Genomic DNA, 22500 nt, shown 5'->3' on the forward strand with positions numbered 1-22500 from the left:
CAATTCTGGACTGTTTAAGAAGATTGTTAGGGCACCATGTAAACTGTTTAAGACCAGGGTGGATTGTTCTCCATATATCACAGACTACAAATGCTTTGCATATTAAGAAATACTACTAGATGGTGACCAATTATGTGGGGGGTGTCTATTGTCTCATCAAAGAGAAAATTAAAATCTCTACCTAAAATGATTTTAATATTTTAAAAACATTATGTGATTCTTCTAATTTCATTTTCATATGTTTGAATAGTGCTCTTATTAGTACATTTAATATTAGATACATTAATATTCTCTAATAAAAAAAGGTACTTGTTCAGACTTATTATAAGAATAATCCATCTACCTGAATGATCACAGTATGACTGAATAATTTTCCCCTTGAAATTTCTCGCAATATTGCAACCCCTGCACTGCATTTAATAGCATAAGATAACCAGATGTCATTACCCCAATTGCTTTTTCCAAAAATTAAACGTCTTAAGTTGCACTCATGTGTCTCCTAAAGAAAATGAAAATCTGTATTTTTTTACATACAAAAAACAGCCTTACATTTTAAGGCATTGTGAATATCCTGTACGTTAATTGTGCATACTGTAACTAGATTAACATGAAAAAACAAACAAGTAATTGAATTATACCATAGTAACTAGTAAGAATGTGTAACACAAGAGGCTACCCCGCCATATAATCCAACTGATAATTTACATTGGTAGAATACTGTCACGTCGGGGGGAAAAAAAAAACAAAAATGTCATTTCATAATCTAAACTTTACCCAGTTTTTTCAAAAATGAAATTTTGTAATTAACATTATTTGTTGTAAAAATAAACTGACAACCACATAATACCCTGAGTAAAATGTGAAGTGTTTAAAATTTTTCAGGATTTTTCTATTATACTGAATAATATGTAATGTACAACACCAACAAAGGGAATACCACACCCCTAAGCTGCTTAAAAGCTTACCAATTTACCATCAATATAAGCTCTTGGACCAACACATCCCACCTTCTTCCCTTCTTTTCTAGCCTCTAGCCTATTTGACAAAAGGCCACCCTTTTGTCCATTTTTCATTAAGTCTTCTTTGAAGATCATTTTCTTCTCCCTCATGAGTGTACAATTCTTAGATTCCTTTGAAATACTGTCTCTGGTTGATCTACTGTCAAATCTAATGATGATCGGTCACAGATTAACATGTCAATTGCTGCTAGAGCTCTTTACCTTTCCAAAGTGAAGTGCAATGTCAGCTTCCATTTGCATATTTCACTTAGCTTCAGGAAGAATCACATTATAGATATCCATTACTTGCTTTTTAATATTCTCTGATGCTTGTTCTGGTACACCATTAAGCCAGATTCTGTTTAGCGGTATTTTAGCTAAAATGTTACTGTGATTTGGTCTTTTGGGTCAAAGCAAAGCTTGTTGCATAGGAAGACTCAGCAAGTTGTCATTTAAGATGGCTGAATCTCATTATAACTGTTTCTTGTTCAAAAATAACATGTAAAAGTACTCCGTACTTAAAATGGTAATCCATATTTATAATTAATCCTCAAGAATTAGAAATGTCTAGCTGGTATACTGAAGTAAAAAAAACAAAAAACAAATATAGTGAATGCATATTTTAACAGCAAAAAAAAAAAAAAACCTGTAATGCAATTAATGATTATAAATTATAAAAATATATAACTGCATATATATTTACTTTTACATTATACTTATATTTAAGCAGTGTTTTGTTAAATAGATGGTTAAAACTCCTTTTTAAAATTAAGTTTCAGATAATTATAGAAGAATTTAAACAATATGGCAGATTGTAATTATAAGAAGCATTTTATTGTCTTTAATGCCATATATACTGTATTATGGATAAATATTTTCTGTACTCTCATGCGCCAACTTAGGCTCAATTTGGGGCCGCCATTTGTCATATTCTGTATGTTGGTTAAAAAGTGAACAGCTACACATTTCTTTCACTATCTTCAAATCAGGAACTTTGTTAAACAGTACCTTCCAGATTTTCCTCATCTTGCACCCTCATCCATGCTGGAAAAAATATTGCTCAATCTCAAGGACTTAGACTCCATCTCTGCAATATATAAAATTATTTTACAATCCCTCCCTTTCAAAGATCCAAGAGGACACTGGGAAAAAGATCTCTCAATTAATATATCAGAAGAGGAGTGGAAAGTAGCAATGCAGAGAATTCACTCGAGCTCCATATGCGCAAAGCAAACAATTATACAACTTAAAATTATTTATCAAGCACATCTGTCTCGACTAAAACTCTCCAAAATGTATCCAGGGCATGATCCAACCTGTGAACGCTGCAAATTAGCTCCAGCCTCACTAGGTCACATGTTCTGGGCCTGCACCAAATTAACATTATTCTGGACAAAAATTTTTAATTACCTTTCAGATAGCCTTGGACTCACAATCCCTCCTAACCCATTAACAGCTGTGTTTGGGGTTCTTCCAGAGGGGCTTAAAGTGGAGAAAGACAAACTAATTGTGATTGCATTTACTACACTTTTGGCACGCAGACTTATTCTGATAAACTGGAAGAATCCAAACTCTCCTCTTTTAAGTCAGTGGGAAACTGATGTGTTATATTATTTGAAATTGGAAAAATTCAAATACTCAGTTAGAGGATCCGTACAGGCGTTTTTCAAAACATGGCAGGAACTAATCAATAATATCTTAAAATAAGTTCATGAAGCATAGAGAATTTATTAATTTAGGTATGTTTAAAAGTTGTAAAATTTTTATGCCGTTTGGCTTGCTCTCTCTCTCAAGGGTGGGGATCGATCTGTTCTTAACTCTATTTTTCTTTTTGTAAAAACTTGATTGCTTTGTATGAAGTGTAATAAAATTAATAAAAAAAAAAGTGAACAGGTCATTGTAATTGAGCCTTTGTGGGTCACTACCATGCATATTTTAATTGCTTTAAGAATATGGGAATAGGGAACAACAACAACCAGATCTTTGATTCTTGCTGTGTGCATAAGGCAGTGTTTTCAAAGCACTGTTTCATGGCCAGTGGATCTTGGATTGAACGAAAACCTGGGTCAAGAGAGTTGGGACCATAAGGGCTGAGACACACTGGTGTAAGGAAAAAGTGTACAGACTAAATGCATTAGCTACATGGATCGGCGCTAATCAAAAAAAAAAAAAAAAAAGGTTCTTCAAGGGTCAGAAAACATTAAACCTTATGAAGTAATAATCATAACCAAAAATTTAGTCCTGTGTCAGCTTATTTTTTTGGCACTTTCTAGAACAGTATTACCTGTAATAAGCTAAGTATGAATCGCCTAAACGTGGTCGGGTGTAAAATGGTACATGACTGTGCATACATGTATTTTATTAATTATGAGTATATATTTTGGGAATTTTATTTCAGTATTTTTATGGTCCCTGAACAGTAAGCCTTCAGAATTTGAATGAGCAGGTTACATCTGTGGTCTATGGTTTAATTATAAAAATACCACTTTAATATCTATATATATAATTCACTAAGACAAGACAACCATGGAAAGCTCCGGCGTGGATTCACTAAGCCGCCGACAAGTGAGACACCTATGGCGCACGCAGGAAGGAGCCATGCCCACCAACTCCAAGACCATTGGATACGAAGACAACTCACAGAGCCACGCCCACCAACTCGGACGTGACGACACAGAAAAACCGGCGTAATTTATATTCGTCTGTCGTAGAGGTCACATGCAGCTCCGACCCACGTTGACTGTTAATAGAGGCATGTTTCTCGCGGAGGTGAATCACCATATTCGGCGTGTAAAACTGTTTGCGAGGGGTATCCCATGGGATCCTTAAAACGTTCCTTTACAACTGAGGTTAAAACACAATGAAGTGGGCAGTCTTTAAAAAACGAGTTTTTGGTTACGACGCCGCGACCGCTTGCACTATAGCAAACTGTTTTACCGCGCTACATACAGCAAATTGCATCTGCGACAAACATGCGTCTTCTTAGATACTCCTGCACTTTGTACACACCCCCCCTCCCACCGTGGTCGGGTGTCTTGGTGGATTATATATAGAAAGGCAGCCAAAACCGCACAGAGCAATGAAAAGTCTACATGAGTCACCGGTGCATCTGGACTGTACAAAGACTTCGAGTGGCCGAGTTGGAGGTGGGCACATGAGCAGGCAGTGTATACTGAGCGAGAAATCAGCAGACTAGCATGGCGGAGGGAGGCGGGTGGATGTCCTTCTCTCTCCTCCCGTTCCACCTTGAGGCTGCACGGACGATTGTGTGTTGATTCGTTCCATGCATTGGTTAAAACCCAATGAAGGAAGCAGTCTTTAAAAACCAATAAGCCCTGTGCCTCTGTTTCATTACCGTCTCACCTGCTTCACTAATTCAGGCCCCGCAGCAGGCGATCCGGCGGCGTCATTCCCATGACCCGCCCGGGCGCCAGGGTAACCAAAGTCTTTGGGTTCAAAGTCTTTGGTTACAAAGCTGAAACTTAAAGGAATTGACGGAAGGGCACCACCAAGTGTGGAGCGTTTTCGCTTCATTTGACTCAACACAGGAAACCTCACCCGGCCCGACACGGACAGGATTGACAGATTGATAGCTCTTTCGATTCTGTGGGTGATGGTGCATGGCAGTTCTTAGTTGGTGGAGCGATTTGGCTGGTTATTTCCAGCGAAAGCGAGCGAGACTCCCGCCTGCTAAATAGTTACGACCCAACAACGTCGCGTCCAAATTCTTAGAGGGACAAGTGGCTTTCAGCCACGTGAGATTGAGCATTAACAGGTCTGTGATGCACTTGTATGTCGGTACTGCACGCGCGATACACTGAATGGATCAACGTGTGTCTACCCGGTGTGGGTAAGCCGTTAAACCCCATTCGTGATAGAGACCGTGGCTTCCAATTGTTCCCCACAGAATGAGAAATTCCCAGTGCGTGCGGGTCATACTCGCACTGATTCCGTCCTGCCCTTTGTAAAGCCCCCATGGTGGTGACTTGGTGGATTATATATAAAAAAGCAGCGGGACCGCAAAGAACAATGAAAAATCAACGTGGAAACCGACTGAGGCGGTGTTTGGAAAATTAACCTTCAACGTGACTCACAGGTGCGTGTGGACTATACACAGACGAAAGGGACTCGGGTAGGGAGTTGGGGGCGGGCACATAAGCGGGCAATGCATACTGAGCGAGTGCCGTTCAACCCGTGTTAAGCTTTGGAAGGAAGCAGCGGCGCTCCTCCGTTTTCAGTCATGGACAATTGTATGTTGGTTCGTAGCGTGCATTGTTGCAATGTTACTTTTCTTGGTGGTTTATTAAATTACGGATTTTTCAAATGTTTATTTTTTCCTCTGTGCTTAAAAATCATTTAAAAAGCGGCCTGATTATGCAGCATTTTTAAGGAAATAAAGTAAAACAAGATCTGAACAGGTATTGGAATCAGATTATCCAGTAACAATAGATCAGTGATTAGTATTGGTCCTAATTTGGAGCATCACTATTTCATATTACTGTTGTAGAAGAAATGAGTTTTGGATTTATGCACATTTGTGTTCATTCACAAAGTGCTACATAACTACCATTGGTTTCTGTCCTTGTACAAATAGGCTTACTTTAACAACACAGTACAAGGTATTGGTTATACAAGAATTATAGGATATATGAATGTATAAAAATAATAAACAATTAATAAAAATAAAGAATAAAATGTGGGCTGACCTGAATTTCTTTCTCTTTTAAATGAAACACAGTTTTAATGATTAATATTTCCCATTTCATTTCTTATAACAGAAGTAAACACCTTGGGAAATACTATTGTAAATAACAGCTAAATTTTAAAGCCCGATGTCTGGTCTGTAAGACAGCATCAAGAAGGGGAAGTGTTCAGTTGATTGTTAATCATATAATTACTTTCCTTTTGGCTGTGCCAATTATTAATGAGGCAATTCAGTAAAGTTCCTAGTTTATTTTCCTGACCTTTCTTTGTAGGTCAGGTCCTTGGGGGTAAGTTTCATAAAATAAACAGAGTAATGCAATTTATTGATACTCCAGCTTTTTCATTTAATAGTTTCCATTTGGAATTTGAGGATTATTTTTATCATTTTAAGATGTTTAATGTTGTGTAAAGTTGTGTGTCATTCCTTCATTTAAAGTGAAGAACATTACTTGTGATGGAATGCACTTGTGTTTGCCATACAGTTCTCTATCTGTGGTGTGACTTTGTTTCCCCTCAGCTCACTTTGGATTTTTGAATCTTAGCCATGTTTTGTGCAACTTCAATGGATGAAATGTGAGTTCTTTTTGACACAAAGATTTAGCTCTTGGGGTTCTCTCTTTGAACAATACTTCTTCCAGTTTAGGTAGTCACAGGCACAGTGGTTATCCTGAAATAGTGGCGCTAATGATCACACCACCAGAGTATTTGGAGGGATTCCACAGTGTCCAGTTTTAAAAACTGAAACGAGAGAAACTTTCAGGCCCAAAGAGGGTTATGAACATACTGGTTCTTAAACAGTGCTTACCCTCAAACAGCAGCAGGTATGAGTTTCTGGCTCCAAAAACCGAAGGGAATGTGTAGCTGCTGCTGATTAAGTTAGAGTTGACTTCTAATTAAAAGTTGCATGTCTTCTTTTAGGGAAGTGTTTGTGTGTGTTAGAGAGAAATCATAGTAAGGAAGATTTCAGCTTGAGTTGACAAACTTGTGTTCTTACAGGTGTCTCTTATTCTGGCAAAACTTAGCAGCAACTCTGATGAAATTGAGAAAGCAAGTTGACATAATGTTTGCAAATACCAGTGTTGGAAAATAGTTTAGCCACTCAGTTGAGTGTCTTGTGAAGCTGGCGAGGGGTTTTTGTATCTTTATCATTTGTTCTTTTTGCAGAAAGGGCCTTGCATACCTTTAACAGCCTTGTGATACTGGGGCAGTGGTTAAATCTATTGCTTTGATTTATAAGATTTTTAGTGCCTCTATACTTTAAACATTAGTGGCCAGTATTGTTTTCCTATGAGCCTGTGTTTAGGTAGGTAGGATATATAGTATGTGAGCTGCAGCTTACAAAGTTTTAACTTCACAAGTTTAGTTTTCATATTCAGTATGAGGAAAGAAGGAATTGTAAATTTCAAATATTTACCTCTCCAACACACACACATTACAATTTTCAACTTAAGTAATGTCAACCTATAGAAATAATACAAGCTCTAATGCATTTGCTGGCTGTCTTCCTGATTAAGAGGTTGTGCACAGTATTAACCTAGGAGCCATAATTGTAGTAATGATAATTAAGATTTGTCCAGTTTTGGAAATCTGTAGGCATTGCTATGACTTGGAGTGTACAGATGCAGTGCTGAGATTTCAGTGAGATAATGGGAAGAAGACTGAACTTTGTGTTTCTTTACACCTGTCATTCTGTACTGCCATTAACCTTTTAAGGTCTCACGTGGTGATCTTCACTTGTTTACATAAACTATCTATCTGCTTAGGGACAGTAGTCGGTTAACCTTTTGCTTCTGTGACACATTTTTATATACAATGTACCTTGTATTGAGCAGTACACTTTCCCTCGTTGTTTCTAGACTGTATGTGGTGACCATGCCAAACTATCATGGGATGTTTTTTTACTTCTGCTTCCCAGGCAGTAGAGTTCCCATTTAGAGTAGAGGAATGTTTAAGCCTTTTAATGGTACCAGGAAAATGGGCTGTTGCTCTCTATTTTGAAATTAAGAGGTTCTTGTGTGCAATAATTTCAAAATTTTGGAGACTGCGACATAGATATTTTTTTTTCCATTAATGCTTGCAGAAGCAAGATTATGGTAATTTTTCTTATTCACCAGGCAAAGTCAGACAGACAAGATACAGTATCACCCCTGCTGTTGCTATATGAAGCCCATTAATCATGTTCCACACATAAAAACTCATCTATTTTTTAGTTTATTAAGGAATTTTCTTTGGTGAATGTGAGTGAAGCACTGCGTTTGATGTTTTTGTTAAATGTTTAACCTGTGATACCGACCCTAGAATGGTGCACCTTTAACTATAGAAGTAGATCAATGTTTCTCAACCTTTCTGGAGTCAGTTTGTTCCATTTAAGTGTTTTCATGATCCACCAAAAGGTAAATAGGTGAATGCTTTTGGAGGTATGGGTTTGTCCTTGAATCGCAGTGCTCAAAAACAGATTCCCCTTGGTGAAATAAGGATGATCATCAGAGTAGTGACCTGCCACAACCCACTACCATTCTGAAAAATATCAACTCGTGGCCCACCGGTATCAACCAGCAACGCAAAGGTGGATTATAAACAACATGGTTGAGAAACACTGAAGTAGATGGGTACAATAGTGCAACACAGTAACACAAGCACTTGTTGCTAATGGCATAGCCTGAATAGCTATTAAATTTCAGTCTAATTGATTATCCTTGCAAAAACATATATACATTTTTTTCGGTCAAGGTATTTAGCTGAAAGTAATAGTGGACTTTCTATGCATGTGACATTTGAAAATACAGTACACCATTTCATAAAGATGTGATTTTAAGTGCATAAAAATGTACAAATGAAAATATAAAAAAAAATACTTTGCACTGCTTCTGTCTACCTACCTGTAACACACATAAGAAACCTTGGCAAAACTGCCTTTGATTACTGACAATTCTTTGAAACCAGTCAATTTTTTTTATCCCTGCAATGCTGCTTTTTGCTCTTAGAGACTAGAAGATCCATTGTCTAATAATTTCTAATATAAACTGAGGCACAGTGACCCTTGATGTACAGAATTTCTCAAATATAACAATGTATTAAATTTAGGTTTGCAACATAAAATTATTTTGCAAAATCAATTGCTTGTTCAATTTTGATGTCAAATAATTGGGGGTTCTAAAAAAAGCAGTATTTGTGCAAAAGTGCATGCATTTTATTTAGAAAAGTTTTATTTCTTGCACGATGCGCTTCTTCATAACAGTTGTATATTTGCTAATAATGTGTATAGATGCAAATCTTGTTAATAAGTCTAACTTAACAGTGATGTTGATAACAAGAGGGTTGAAGACAGAGGCCATTGTTAAAAATAACAGCAACAATGAACGTTACAAATTTTATGTTTGCAGATTTATTTTAGTAATTAAGCTTGTCTTATCAGTAGCCTCTAGCCCCACTAATTCTGCTTCTCTGTGATTATGCGCTTCCGTTAAAGCAACATGCCAAGTTTTACTGGAGAGATTTGTTTTGTCCTAAAAAAGATTAATACAGTACATGTCTGGCTAATGTAGAAATTTGGGATCACTAAATCAATTTTATTTTGGAACAATGTCAAATGTTGGGTCATGTCTTTTCCCCAGTGCAGCATGAATAGACACCATATTCCTTTGAACTGGATTCGCTGTTCAAAACATGCACAACTGTAGCCATGTTCATAACAATCTGAGAATAAACGCAAACTTCTGTTCTTTTATTGCGTCTGTGTATGGCATTCTATTAAAATGCAAATGATCATGCCACACACTAAACTTACTCAACTGACAGATGACTGATGTCAGCATTCACGTCTTTCAAAGCATGCACTAATCGTGTATTGTTATTTCACAACTAACTATGTAATGTCATAAAAGAGGCAATAATAAAATCATGAAATGAGGATTTCCCCACTTTATTAAGTTAAACTATTGGGATTTTTAAATAGGCACCAATTGTGAAATTCAAGCCGTGGAAATGCTTTTTGAGGTGTACCTACAGCTCCTTCCTCTTAAACAGTGGGTTACTCTCTCTTTCTCTCTGTGTTACTTTTTTTGTGTTACCACGAGAACCACATAGCAATTCTTTACATACCACCAGTACCACGCGTATCTCAGGCTGAGAGCCTCTGTTCCACAGCTTTAATTTCTGTGTGGGATCAAGAGAATTTTAATTAAAAAAAAATACAGGAAAGTTTAAATATAAAATCCCAGTGCTTCTTCAGTTCTTTCCAAATGCTCTGTGAGCTTAAAAATAAAAGACATGCCAGAAAATTTGCTCTTTCCATCTTGGACAAAGAAGAAATGTGTAAGAATTTAATTTAGTGTTTCAAAAAAAAAACAAAGGGTGTCCTACATGTTAAAATGTTATTAGCTTTATATTTTGTACCTTGTGATGAAGTCCCCACTGGTTTTCAGAGGCTTGTGGATACTTTCCCTAAAGAGTTAAGTCTCTAAGTAGGACTGGTTGATGTGGTGTAACAGATTAATTTTTTCTTGCTTTGTTAATTTTGAAAAAAAAAAAGGGTTTACAACTGTTCTAAAAATGAGTATAAAACTTTCAAACACATTTAAACATAAAACAAGTCCTGTCAAAGGCATAGACATTATAAACACCAGCCAGCAAATTTTGGATTCATTGGCTGAGGTTATTGCAGTGCTATATCAAATGCATTAGCAATAGCTCAAGCCCCACAGAGACATGCAATCAGTCCAGCAGCCTCATTCACCCTTGCTTTGGGGGCAGATACAGTGCATTGTATGCCAAAATATTGTAAGTAATGTTGACATTGGTCTGGATATTGGTACTTATTTTTTTTTTAACTTCATTACCACACAATACTAGTATAATGGTGATGTACACATATTGTACTTCTGAGTTTTTGGCCAATGCAGAAAAATTAAGACATTGAAATAAGATATTTTTAAATTGAAATATTATTTCTAAAAATTTTAAGTTTGATGAATGGGTGGTGGGTTGGCGCAGTAATCATCAGTACTAGTTTACACCTACAGAATTCTGGATTTAATTCCTGGTCCATGCAATTCTAAATCTTAAAACATTGTGTATTATGTTGATTTTTTGGAATTGATGCAGCCAGTCATAATTGCCTTTTTTTCTTCTAGTGGCTGACACTTGAGGAGCAAGTGACAGTGAACAAAAATGGAGGTGGTGCCAGCAGAAGTAAATAGCCTTCTTCCTGAAGAGATCATGGATACTGAGGCCATTGTGCTGGTTGAAGATGATCAGGTGGATGCTGCCATTACTGTGGGTGACTCGCAGCTTGTTGATGAGATCCCAATGGAAACAGAGCTACCAGAAATAGTTAGCATTAGTTCTGCTGTATCTCAGAAGAACTTGGCCATAAGCAGCAATTCATCTGAAGCAGTCTTGGTGAGCAGTCCTACAACTGTCAGTGGGAGTTCACTTTTATTGTCTAACACGAACACTACACATATGACTAGGATTAAATCACCTGTTACCAAACCCATTGCTATTCAGACAAGTGGAAGTGTGGGGCTACAGAAGGTCAGCAGTCCTGTGGTTGTTACTTCAGCCAGCCAGCTCATTCTGAATAAGATGTCACACTCTACATCAGATCTTAAATCCAGCACTACCCAGGTGATCAAACAAGAGGGCCAAAAACTGATTGTTACTACCCTTGGAAAGTCTGGTCCACCCATTGTGCTGACTCTGCCAGGTACCAGTCAACTTACTCAATCGCCAAAAGGTGGTCAAGGCCAAGGTGCTACAGGGGACTCAAAAGTACAGCCCCAGCAGTATAAAGTTGTAACAATTGGGGGCAGGACAGATATTAAACCTGTGATAGGAGTACAGGCAGTAAATCCTGGAAATCAGCTGATCAACACACATCATTCAGGACTACAGTCTCAATCATTAAAAGCATTACAGGTACATATGTATTTTTAGTACATAAAATGGTTGCATTATAAAGTGTTTTGTATTATTTTGGTATATTGTCTCATCGGTGTTTGTACTTTGTGTCATGTGTTTTTTTTTGTTTTTTTTTTTACGGCATCAGCAGTGGAACATTGGAGATGGAGTGAAGGTATCTGTTCGACATAAATTCTGAAGAGTTGATTTTGTCAAGTTTATAATTAATATTGATCACTGTGCTGTTAGACAAGTTAATTTGATGTACTGCCAGGACCCTGAGTTAGTTTAAGTGACTTGAGAATATTTTTTGTCATATGTAGATAATAATGTAACTGGTTAATGATTTAAATATTATTCATAAATTAAGTGCAAGCATATGCAAGGCTGTAAATTTTAACAAGTATTCTAGCTTTTCAACTATTTGTGTCTGTGTGTATGTATAGATATAAATATAGATATATAGAGACAGAGATATAGAGAATTCTGGATTTAAATCCTGGTCCATGCAATTCTAAATCTTAAAAATGATATTTTAAAATTTAAAGTTTAGGTTGTCAAAAGCGGAATTAAAAAAAAGAAAATTTCAAGATATTACAAATGGGCCATCTTCAGGGAACAACTAATATGTTACAACATACAGATGTTCTGCAGCAGTTAAAGTAAATTAAGCCATATTGCACAGGTGTCCCAACTTCTGTTGATTACTTAAAACCCCTGTCTGTCTTAAAGCAGAGTTGGAACAGACTGTGTTACTACACCCTCTGAAGTACTACTTGGGCAATATTCCAGTGATAATAGCAACAAAAAAGCAATTAACAAATGAAATGAGACCGAACATTATTACCCTTAGAAGTTTAGGCCTTTCATTTAGCGAGATTTGGGAAAAAAAAAAAATCAGTGTCAGTGAGTATGGTGTCAACACAATCCAAAGGCAAGTGGAAAGTGAAAGAAACACTAACAGGAATAGATCTGGCAGAGCCAAAGTCACAACCCAATCAGAAGACGTTTCTGACAACCGGCTTGTGTGATAGGCACCACACATTCAACAGCTTCAAGCACAGCTTAACTGTGGTTGAAAAAAATCTGGTCTCAGTTTTTACTGTGAAGAGGAGACTTTGTGCTTCAGGTTTGACAAGGCGGGTAGCAGAAAGATAGGGCCTTGAAATACCAGCTGTGGACTACTGCAGACTGGAATAAAGTCTCATGGATAATGAAGCAAACTTCAAAATCTTCAGGTTATCACGCGTAGTGTTTGTATGCTGTCGAGTTGGTGAAAGCATGGTTCCTCAATGTGATACCAAGAGAAGGAAATGTGCAAACACCACATGGACATCATCTAAGCCTGGGATTTCAACTCAAGATTTTTATGCTTTTGTTGGAAAATGCTCCTACTGTATATCAAATATGAGTGACAATTCTCTGATTTCAAAATATAGATTGTGTTTGTTATCCCATTTACAGCTGAGGTTGATGGCTCTTCACATAGCATTCACCTTTATGTGGTAGAAATTTGATGTAAAATTGTTTAATCCAAACTGACACAACTGCAGCAGCATTTATTTTGTAGTGCTTCCCATTGCATCACTTGTTAGGTTTTCTTGTTGTTGTTTGGGAGTCCTTGATCAAAATTTAGATTTTTTATTAGTGGTGCACGTTTGAGATTCTACAGTATATTAGTGTTGAATGTGCTTGGTATACTGAAGGATTGTTAAAGTAACATTTAGTGAGCTATCAACAAACTAACTTCATGTATATCATATGCTGCCATATACTAATTCTATGTTTTTCCTTGAGTAGTTATCATCAAGATTATTTTGCGGATCTGGAACTAGGCAACACTGCGTTAAGCTCATGTGAATGATAGTTGTCATAGGCATGTGCAAGTGTGTGCCCTGCAATGGATGAGTACTCTGCCCATTTCACTGTAGGCACCAACTCCTTGCAACACTTAATGTTTTTAATTGGCTTAGAAAATAGATGAATGGATGGTATCATTACATAACATATCTTTCAAAAACAAAATTCACCAAATGCTTTTCTTTTGATTTAGCATAGTGTTTCAGTAGTTAGAACTGCTGCCTCATGGATCCAGTGCCCTGGCACCAAATCTCACACACACAGTCCGTGTCTATGTAAAATTTGCACTTTCTTCCTATGTCTGTGTTTTCCCCATGAGGTCCTTTTGATTTTTCTCTTACATACTTATAGATCTGTGTTATGGAAATTGAAAGTTACCGACTGGTCCAGTTTTGAACATGGATGTGTGGCTGTGATGGACTCGTACCCTGTCCAAGATTAATTCCTGTCAACATATTCTGAGGCCTGAGCCTGTCCTGATTTGGATAAAGCAAGCTTGAGAATATTATGTGTTAAAATGCATTATGTTGTTGTGTTTGGAGTTAGTTGGGTTTTCAGAAAACACTTAAGTGTTCGGTAGGTTGATTTAAGTCATTCAGCCATCCGCTTGATTTAATTTCTTTTCAAGCTTGCATTTTGAAAGTCCGCGAGAGCTGTCATCTCAGACATCCAATTCTCTGCTTATTTCTTTTTTGTAAAATTATATATAATCACAGAAATGTGCGTGCTCAACAGCAAGAGAAGAAAGTGTTTACTAGCGGGACCTCTGCTTTTGTGTCCCAATTAAATATTGAATATTTTGAAAAAGTGCCATATAAATTATGTTTTCTTGGATTGGAAAATAAGAAAAGATATACACACTTTATTATGTTTACCTCCACATTGATGCCCAATAGCCTGCTCCTTAGAACAGTTTATACTGCAACACATATGTAAGCATGCAGACAAGGTCAACAGAATTTGTTGTTTGACAAAAAAGTTGGAATGGGAAAGATGTGATCTAAGTGACATTAGCCTAGTTCAGTGCTATTCAGTTACAGTTTCAGTTGGCCCAGATTTTGCAACCAGTAAATTTAGCTTGGCCAGACATTTTCAGCAGCTGGTAAGCAGCGTGCAATTGCAAAATTTAAATCAACACAAATGAGTGTATTTATAGACAAGTAATGTTCATTCATTGTTTCCCTTTTACGTTTGGTCACATCTGACACAGGCATATCAATAATGCATTAAAATAAAACAACAAAAACACTATAACTGAACAGAATTTGAGATGATTGCAATATTTTTTTCAACTTTTGAAATAAAAAAATAAACATTTTTCTCACTTTTGATCCAGGCACATCTAACAGTGCATAGAATCAAAAAAGTACACAGTTTTAGCAATAGCATTTGTTTCCCTTTTGAAATTTGAGATCCTCCACCAATTTAAAGAGGTGGTCATGACAGGCAAGGGCTTTTTTCCCCCCATAGAACTTAAACTATTTCATTCACATGGTTTAAATCTCTCATATGACAGAGGTTAAATTTGCGCTCCACAACAATGCCTTTCCTGTTGAAATTATTTCTTGTCCCCCAGAAAAATACTACCTGAGTAAATGTTTAAAAGCAAGGTATCATGTATGATGTGAAATTGGATTGGTATATTTATTTTAATGATTTGTCCTTAAAATGTCTTTGTACTGAGTTCTTGAGTGTCTAGTAATGAATTATTAATTATAATTATTACTATTATTATTGTTTTTCTTTGAGCGCCAGTAGAAGAATTTATTGGTAACAAAACATATAGTGCACACGCCAAAACGACTGAAGTAACAACTAACAAAGTGGCATTTTTGAAACATTTTAACAAAGTTTACTGTCCACCGTAAGTCACAGAGCACCCCGGGAAAACAGCTGTAATACAGCTTCAACCTTAAAATGCAATCTTCAATCACATCGCTGTCGAAGCCGTGGGCAGTCGAATGCTCATACATGTTTACTGATGGACAGGCCGGCATTTTGCATGGAGTATGTGTTAAATCAAAAGAGAAACTTTATGCAAAGATACACGAACACAATGAGATCTTTGACAGTCACACTTTATTGTGCCATGCAAAATTAGAAGGGACGACTGAATTCCACAGGGCACAGGTATCTTCATAACAGGGGACCTATATGATGAGCAGATTAATTTCAAATGTTTTGCATGCCCCTTTTATTTTGATGACGAATTGCATCATATTCAGCCCTTCGCCATGTATGAAGAAATATTTTCCCACACTTGTCTCCAAGTCTGACGTAATTTTCTCTGTGACTCCCTTGCACCCAGTGTGGGATATCCATCCATCCATTTTCTAACCCGCTGAATCCAAACACAGGGTCACGGGGGTCTGCTGGAGCCAATCCCAGCCAACACAGGGCACAAGGCAGGAACCAATCCTGGGTAGGGTGCCAGCCCACCGCAGAGTGTGGGATATAAACTAACCTTTATACGGCTCAGGGATATGCTTGGGGGTCTGTACTGACACATGTTTTAATGCCAAATCTGCTTAACAATTTAAAAAAAAAGGCCTGTTGCCTCTGTTAAATTATAATTAGTTTAAAATCCCAATGACTTCATTTGCAACTGACAAACTAAATAGAAATAATAATCGCCAAAACCTATTTTTGGTTTCATTTGAGACCATTTTAGTTGCAGTCTGGAGCCCCGGGTGGGACCATGGGCTGGACCACTCCTAGGATGCTTCTGGGCTACCACTTGAATAGGCCTGGCCCAAGTGGTTGAAGCATTTCAGGAGGTGGATCCCTCCTGGGAAATTCACATGCTACAGTCCCTAGAGTTTACAGAAAATAGTATGGTTAATGAAAAATATGAAGCGCGCATCCATTCAGAAGAACATCTCTGAATGTTAAATGTATTGAACCGTGAATTAAACACTCTGTATTCAGTTGCTATCAGCTACAAACATGAAGATGAGACTGTAGTTGGGCACATGATTCACTAACACTGGTCAGTTAAAGATTGTAATGTTTCCTGTTCTGGTGAATTTTAATTTCTACTGCGACATGCAGATGGTATGGTCTGAATCTGACACATACAGTCCTTGTTTATAAGTAGGTTTTGCCTTGTGTCTGTGGTCTGGGCGGGTGTTGTTAATGGTGTAATAATTTTTTCTTAGCACATATTTGGTCTTTTAATACATAAGAATTTTTGCTGATCATAACCATCACTTTAATGCTATTGTGCAAACCCCCTCATGACCCTAATATGAGACACATGCTTAGATGTATCTAGATACACTCCTCAAAAGCTGTTGCCCTTATTCTTAAAATAAATGGTATATTATTGTGCTCTGAATTTTCCAGTTAAGTTTTTTTCACATTGTTGGGTATTGTGATATAAGCCTCTTTAATCCATTAGTCCTACTAGTTAACCCATGTGTATTTTCTGACATGCAGGTGCTGGATGCCATACGTACACATACATACATAGAATGATAGGAGCACAACAGGATTTCTGTGAACTCACTTAAAGAAAACGTGTTACATTTCATTAGTAATATCTCATAAATCTCAATGCTGCTGCACATTTACATGGTTATTTCTGTAATAAATTTTTATGTTCTGTTATTTCATCTGTGTTCTCTACATCATAGAAGTCATAGGAGCATAGATAATGCAGTATTTTGCAAAGCATTATTATCTCATGCTGGTTTCACAAATGTGGAAACATATGGGGGGAAAATTTATTTCTTGATGACAATACTTTTTACATTTTGTTGGGTACATGTGTAAACAAAAAAAAGGTACTTTTTATATCTCCATCACACTCATTAGCATTGTGTTTGGATTTTTTCCATACTTTTTTTTATGACTTCATCAAGTTTTTCTTCCATGAAGAGCAAGTTTCAGTGGGTTTCAGTGGTTATTTTAAGCTGTCAGGTATGTTTTGAATCAGGGCCACTTGGTGGTGAATTGGCTGGCATTCATACCTGAAACTTTCAGCGACTCAGGTTTAATGTTTAGCTTTGTAAAAGTCATTCTGTTTGGATTTGTTTATTTCTATTTGAGAATATGTCCAGCGGAATACTGTGGCACATTCCAGGGCTCTACATATTTTTGAAAGCTTATTAGAAAACAAGCTTGTTAGTTTTAATGCAACTTATACATGTATAAACTTATGCCCTATATGGGTAGACATATACTAATACTTCACACATAGCAGTAAAGCTCTAGTAATACACAAATACAGAAAGTTGTTAGTCTCATTTTTTTTTCGTAACCACTACTTATGCATGCATGTTTTTTTTTTTTTTTGTTGTCCAATACCTCCTGACTGACTGGTACAAGTAAACCCCCACGTTTAATATATAGCTTGAATCGTCTTGATGTCTAGTTATGCCAGACATTAGGCCTTTTGAACTAGCACCAACGACCGCCATTTTCCGCTCAACACCTGAAAACCTTTTTTTACACCCATTTGATAAAGAGTAAACCAATAGTTGTCTTCAGCAAAAATGATAAGAAAAACTTGGAAGTTGTGCATGCTACATCAGCCAACCAATAATGGTTCACCCCCTAATGAGATATGAGGAGTCAAAGTTATTAAAACTTTTTTGTATTGGAAAATGAAATTAATCATTAAGGTTAGTCAGTCAGTCATTATCCAACCCGCTATATCCTAACACAGGGTCACGGGGGGTCTGCTGGAGCCAATCCCAGCCTACACAAGGCAGGAACAAACCCCGGGCGGGGCGCCAGCCCACCACAGTAATCATGAAGGTATTTCTGCTTATTAGAAAATATTAATAGGCTTGAAGGAAATATGAAAAAATGGATAAAAAGTTTTAATCATGTGATTAAATTTTTTAATTGAGCAGAAGTGCTAAAAAAACGTTTTTGTTAGTTAATCTAACACTTTCATACAGTATGACAAGCTGATAAAATAGAATAAAATGTCAGAAAACTGTCTGTTTGATTAAGTCATTTTGTATATGCTGAGATTCCCGTTTTTGTGAAGGGTCGTGTTTTCAAGTGTTAAAATAATTCAAGCTACAGTAATCTGTGTGTTTTCAACAACAGTGTATATTGATAAAAAAAAAAAACAGAAATAATGTTAGTGTGCATGTTTTTGTTGATACATTATTGTTGTCACTGTTCTGAGGAGATATAAATGCTTTAATGATATAAATAAGATTTTTGACATGACAATAAATTGTACTTGTACTGCTGACATATGTCTCTGAGTCTAGTATTCCTAGACCAAACCGTTTTCTTCCCTACACAGCAAGCAATATAGTCTCAATTGCCTTCCATGGATACGTTAGCACAAAAGCTGCTACCAGCACTATGTATCAGTTTGGACAGTGAAGTGCCTTTTTAGTGCAGTTTCAATTATTGTAGATAAGAGGGGGGGAAAAAAAACTGATTCAGACATTTGAAAGCTTAGTTAATCTAAATATTTATTTCCATTTCCAATAATTACAGTTGGGTTAGGTAGGTGTATAGAAAGTAAGGAATGCATTTTAGCATTTTTATTTAATATTTATTGATTTGCATAAAATATGATTTTATTTAGAAACCTAAATAATTTAATCTCACTAATTTAAATTACATAAAATTGTAATCATCAATATTAGTTCCCTCATATAGTAACTGGAATTGGTCAACTGTTTAAAAAAAATTAGAAAATGGTAATTTTATATTAAGAAGTGAAGTTTCTGAAGGGATGGATCTTGTATTTAGTAATCTGAATGCTACAAAACCTACTATAAATAGCATTCTTTAAGTAATGAGTACACCCATGTTAATAACTGGTTTAGTTAAACCATACAGGTTAAAGAGAAAGCTGAAAGGCTCATATATATCTGTTTTTGACAGTTTAACTGAGTTTGTAAAGACTCGATTTCAAATTGCTCCTTTTTAAATCAATGTCTTCTTTAAAACATTCAAGCTTAGTGACAAAGCTAAACTAAAACTAGTTGTGTTCTATGATTGACATCCCTCTTAAAAGTACAGTTTCTCAGTTAACTCATGAAATAAAGACTCAACTGAAATTTCACAGTTCACTATCTAGTACCCATGCCCATTTCCCCTTATACAAGGGAAACTTTCTGGCTGTTAAGAAAATATTTAAAATGGAAAAAAACAAACTGATATTAATCATGACCTCAAGAGTTACTGAGCATATTAAACATTTTAAACACCATCAGACACTATCTTTCTTAAAAAAGGACCATTTGAGTGATCTTCTTATAGACCGATTTCTCTTCTGAATGATGATATTAAGGTATTGACAAACACTTTAGGTAAAAGAATAATGCTTCCATTTCTATCCTCTCTAGATCAAACCAGATTTATCAGAAGTAGAGATTTATTTTCAAGTATGCAAAGATTGTTTATTACAATATACTGCTCAAAAAATAAAGGAACACTTTTTAATCAGAATATAGCATCAAGTCGTTGAAACTTCTGGGATATTGATCTGGTCAGTTAGGTAGCAGAGGGGATTGTTAATCACTTTCAGCTGCTTTGTTGTTAATGAAATTAACAACAGGTGCACTAGAGGGCCAACAATAAGATGACCCCCTCCCCCAAAAAGGAATGGTTTAACATTTGGAGGCCACTGACATTTTTCCCTCCTCATCTTTTCTGACTGTTTTTACACTAGTTTTACATTTGGCTACGGTAAGTGTCATTACTGGTAGCATGAGCCGATACCTGGACCCTATAGAAGCAGCACAGGTAGTTGAACTTCTCCAGGATGGCACATCAATACGTGCCATTGCCAGAAGGTTTGCTCTGGCTCCCAGTACAGTCTCATGTGCATGGAAGAGATTCCAGGAGGCAGGCAGTTACTCAAGGAGAGTTGGACAGGGCTGTAGAAGGTCCTAAACCCATCAGCAGGACTGGTATCTGCTTCTTTGGGTAAGGAGGAACAGAATGAACACTGCCAGAGACCTACAAAATGACCTCCAGCAGGCCACTGGTGTGAATGTCTAGTAAATATTCAGTTTATAATTTAACCAATCCTATTAACATCTTTATGTAGATGTCTATCAAAGTTTAGGGCTAAGGTTGAAAATAAAATGTCTAATTTCTGTCACCTTCAACCAATGTCTATTCCTGAAACAATTCTGACTACTTTTGATAAATATATGGGTAATGCTTCTAGGCTTAATAATATTAATGTATTTTTTATGTAGTACTTTTCCTATGTTGGTAGTGCTTCACAAATATTCGAAAAAGAACAAAAGGAGTAATGGTACAGAAAAATTTCAAGTTAATAAAACTGGATGCAAAATAATATCAAACATTAAACACCAAATAATGGATTAATATATGTAACACAAGGTTCTGAATTAGAATAAGAAACAACAAGCTTGAAAAAATGCAAAACCAACACATGCTAGAACAGAACCTAGAGCAAATAACTTTTTGTTTAAGATTGCATGTAGGAATAAAAATGAAGATGTTAAATTGCCCACAAGATTGACCCTCTAGGAAAGAGGACTTAACTGAGTTTGTAGTTCAGTTAGATCTGATCACCTTGTGGATACTGATCAGTATGATCAACAATACAGAATTCACATGTGAACAGTCTTGGCAGATGATGGAAAAATAATCTTTCTACTAGAATTTTAGATAAGTTAAACTCAGCTGTTCAAAAAATACATTCATGTTTAATTTGTTTAAAACCTACCATAACAAAACTCAAAAATGAAATTCTAACTCCTGATAAACTTTTTAAATGCTACTTTTGAATTTAAAAAGTAATTATTGTTATACTTATGTTTTAATATACATAAGGAATTGCATAGGGCTTTTTGCCATTCATGTGAATCTGATGTGAATGGCCGAAGATTTTGTTTTCCTTTTAGTGTGATTTTTTTTTTTTTTTTTTTTTTTTTATGTGGGATTTTTTCTTCTTTTCAATGGCTGTGCATATATAATGCTTTTGAGTGTATTTGATTACACTATGAATTACTGTTATGTGTTTTGTATTGTTAAAATAAAAGCAAAACATATAATAATCATTTTAATACCAGCCACACCAGTTGCTGTGTCTACTTTTACTTTATTTGTGTTCTAGGCAGTTCAGTAATTAATTTTCCTGGCATTAGCTGTACATAAATGATACTTAGTTCTTTTTTTGTCATGCTGAATGACTCCCGCTCAGAGTTGCTTGTTTCTTTTTAAATTACTTATTTTTTGGTTTTGATAAATGTTACAGATTGCAAAGAAAACACCAACATCATCTACAGGGCCAATGATTACGAAGTTTATTATTACAAAACCATTCAATAGCAAAGCAGTCTCCAGCCAAGCATCAGTATCACCGGTAATAGCAGGTATGAGAATACTTTTTATTCTTTCGTGTACAAGTGTTGTTATACCATATAGAATAAACTGGATTTTTCAGTTTAGTATGTTTCACAGTAATGTTCAAATTAGTAATTTATTAATAATTATTTTTTGATATGCTGTACTGAGGGATTGTGTTTGTATATGTTTCGCAAAATGTGCAAAACCTTACAGATGGGTTTATGAGGATGATAATGTGAGAAATGTGAGACCTACTTCTCCATTTGTAGGGAGTACTTTTTGTTCTGTCCTGTTTAATTCTTTCATATGCATAACTAGCAGAATACCCGCGCTTCGCAGCGGAGAAGTAGTGTGTTAAAGAAGGTACGAAAAAGAAAAGGAAAAATTTTAAAAATAATGTAACATGATTGTTAATGTAATTGTTTTGTCATTAATATGAGTGTTGTTCTCATATCTATCTATCTATCTATCTATATCTATCTATATATCTATATCTATCTATATATCTATATATATCTATATATATATATATATATCTATATATATCTACAGTGGTGTGAAAAACTATTTGCCCCCTTCCTGATTTCTTATTCTTTTGCATGTTTGTCACACAAAATGTTTCTGATCATCAAACACATTTAACCATTAGTCAAATATAACACAAGTAAACACAAAATGCAGTTTTTAAATGATGGTTTTTATTATTTAGGGAGAAAAAAATCCAAACCTACAT

At 36.0% G+C, this 22500-nt stretch overlaps 1 protein-coding gene across 4 annotated transcripts in view; it reads left to right on the forward strand.

Moving 5' to 3' along the window:
* The window catches only part of lin54 (lin-54 DREAM MuvB core complex component), a 98476-nt gene that overhangs the window by 27406 nt on the left and 48570 nt on the right, over nucleotides 1-22500 (forward strand). For 3 of the 4 annotated variants that reach the window (XM_039758824.1, XM_039758826.1, XM_039758825.1), the window contains exons 2-4: nucleotides 10835-11621; nucleotides 11752-11778; nucleotides 21676-21793. In XM_039758824.1, coding sequence (XP_039614758.1) covers nucleotides 10872-11621; nucleotides 11752-11778; nucleotides 21676-21793 — 895 coding nt within the window. In that variant the 5' untranslated portion in view covers nucleotides 10835-10871. The remainder of the gene's footprint in view (nucleotides 1-10834; nucleotides 11622-11751; nucleotides 11779-21675; nucleotides 21794-22500) is intronic. The other variant, XM_039758827.1, reaches the window with a different exon arrangement.

This window comes from Polypterus senegalus, chromosome 7, assembly GCF_016835505.1.
Source record: "Polypterus senegalus isolate Bchr_013 chromosome 7, ASM1683550v1, whole genome shotgun sequence".
Lineage (NCBI taxonomy): Eukaryota > Metazoa > Chordata > Cladistia > Polypteriformes > Polypteridae > Polypterus > Polypterus senegalus.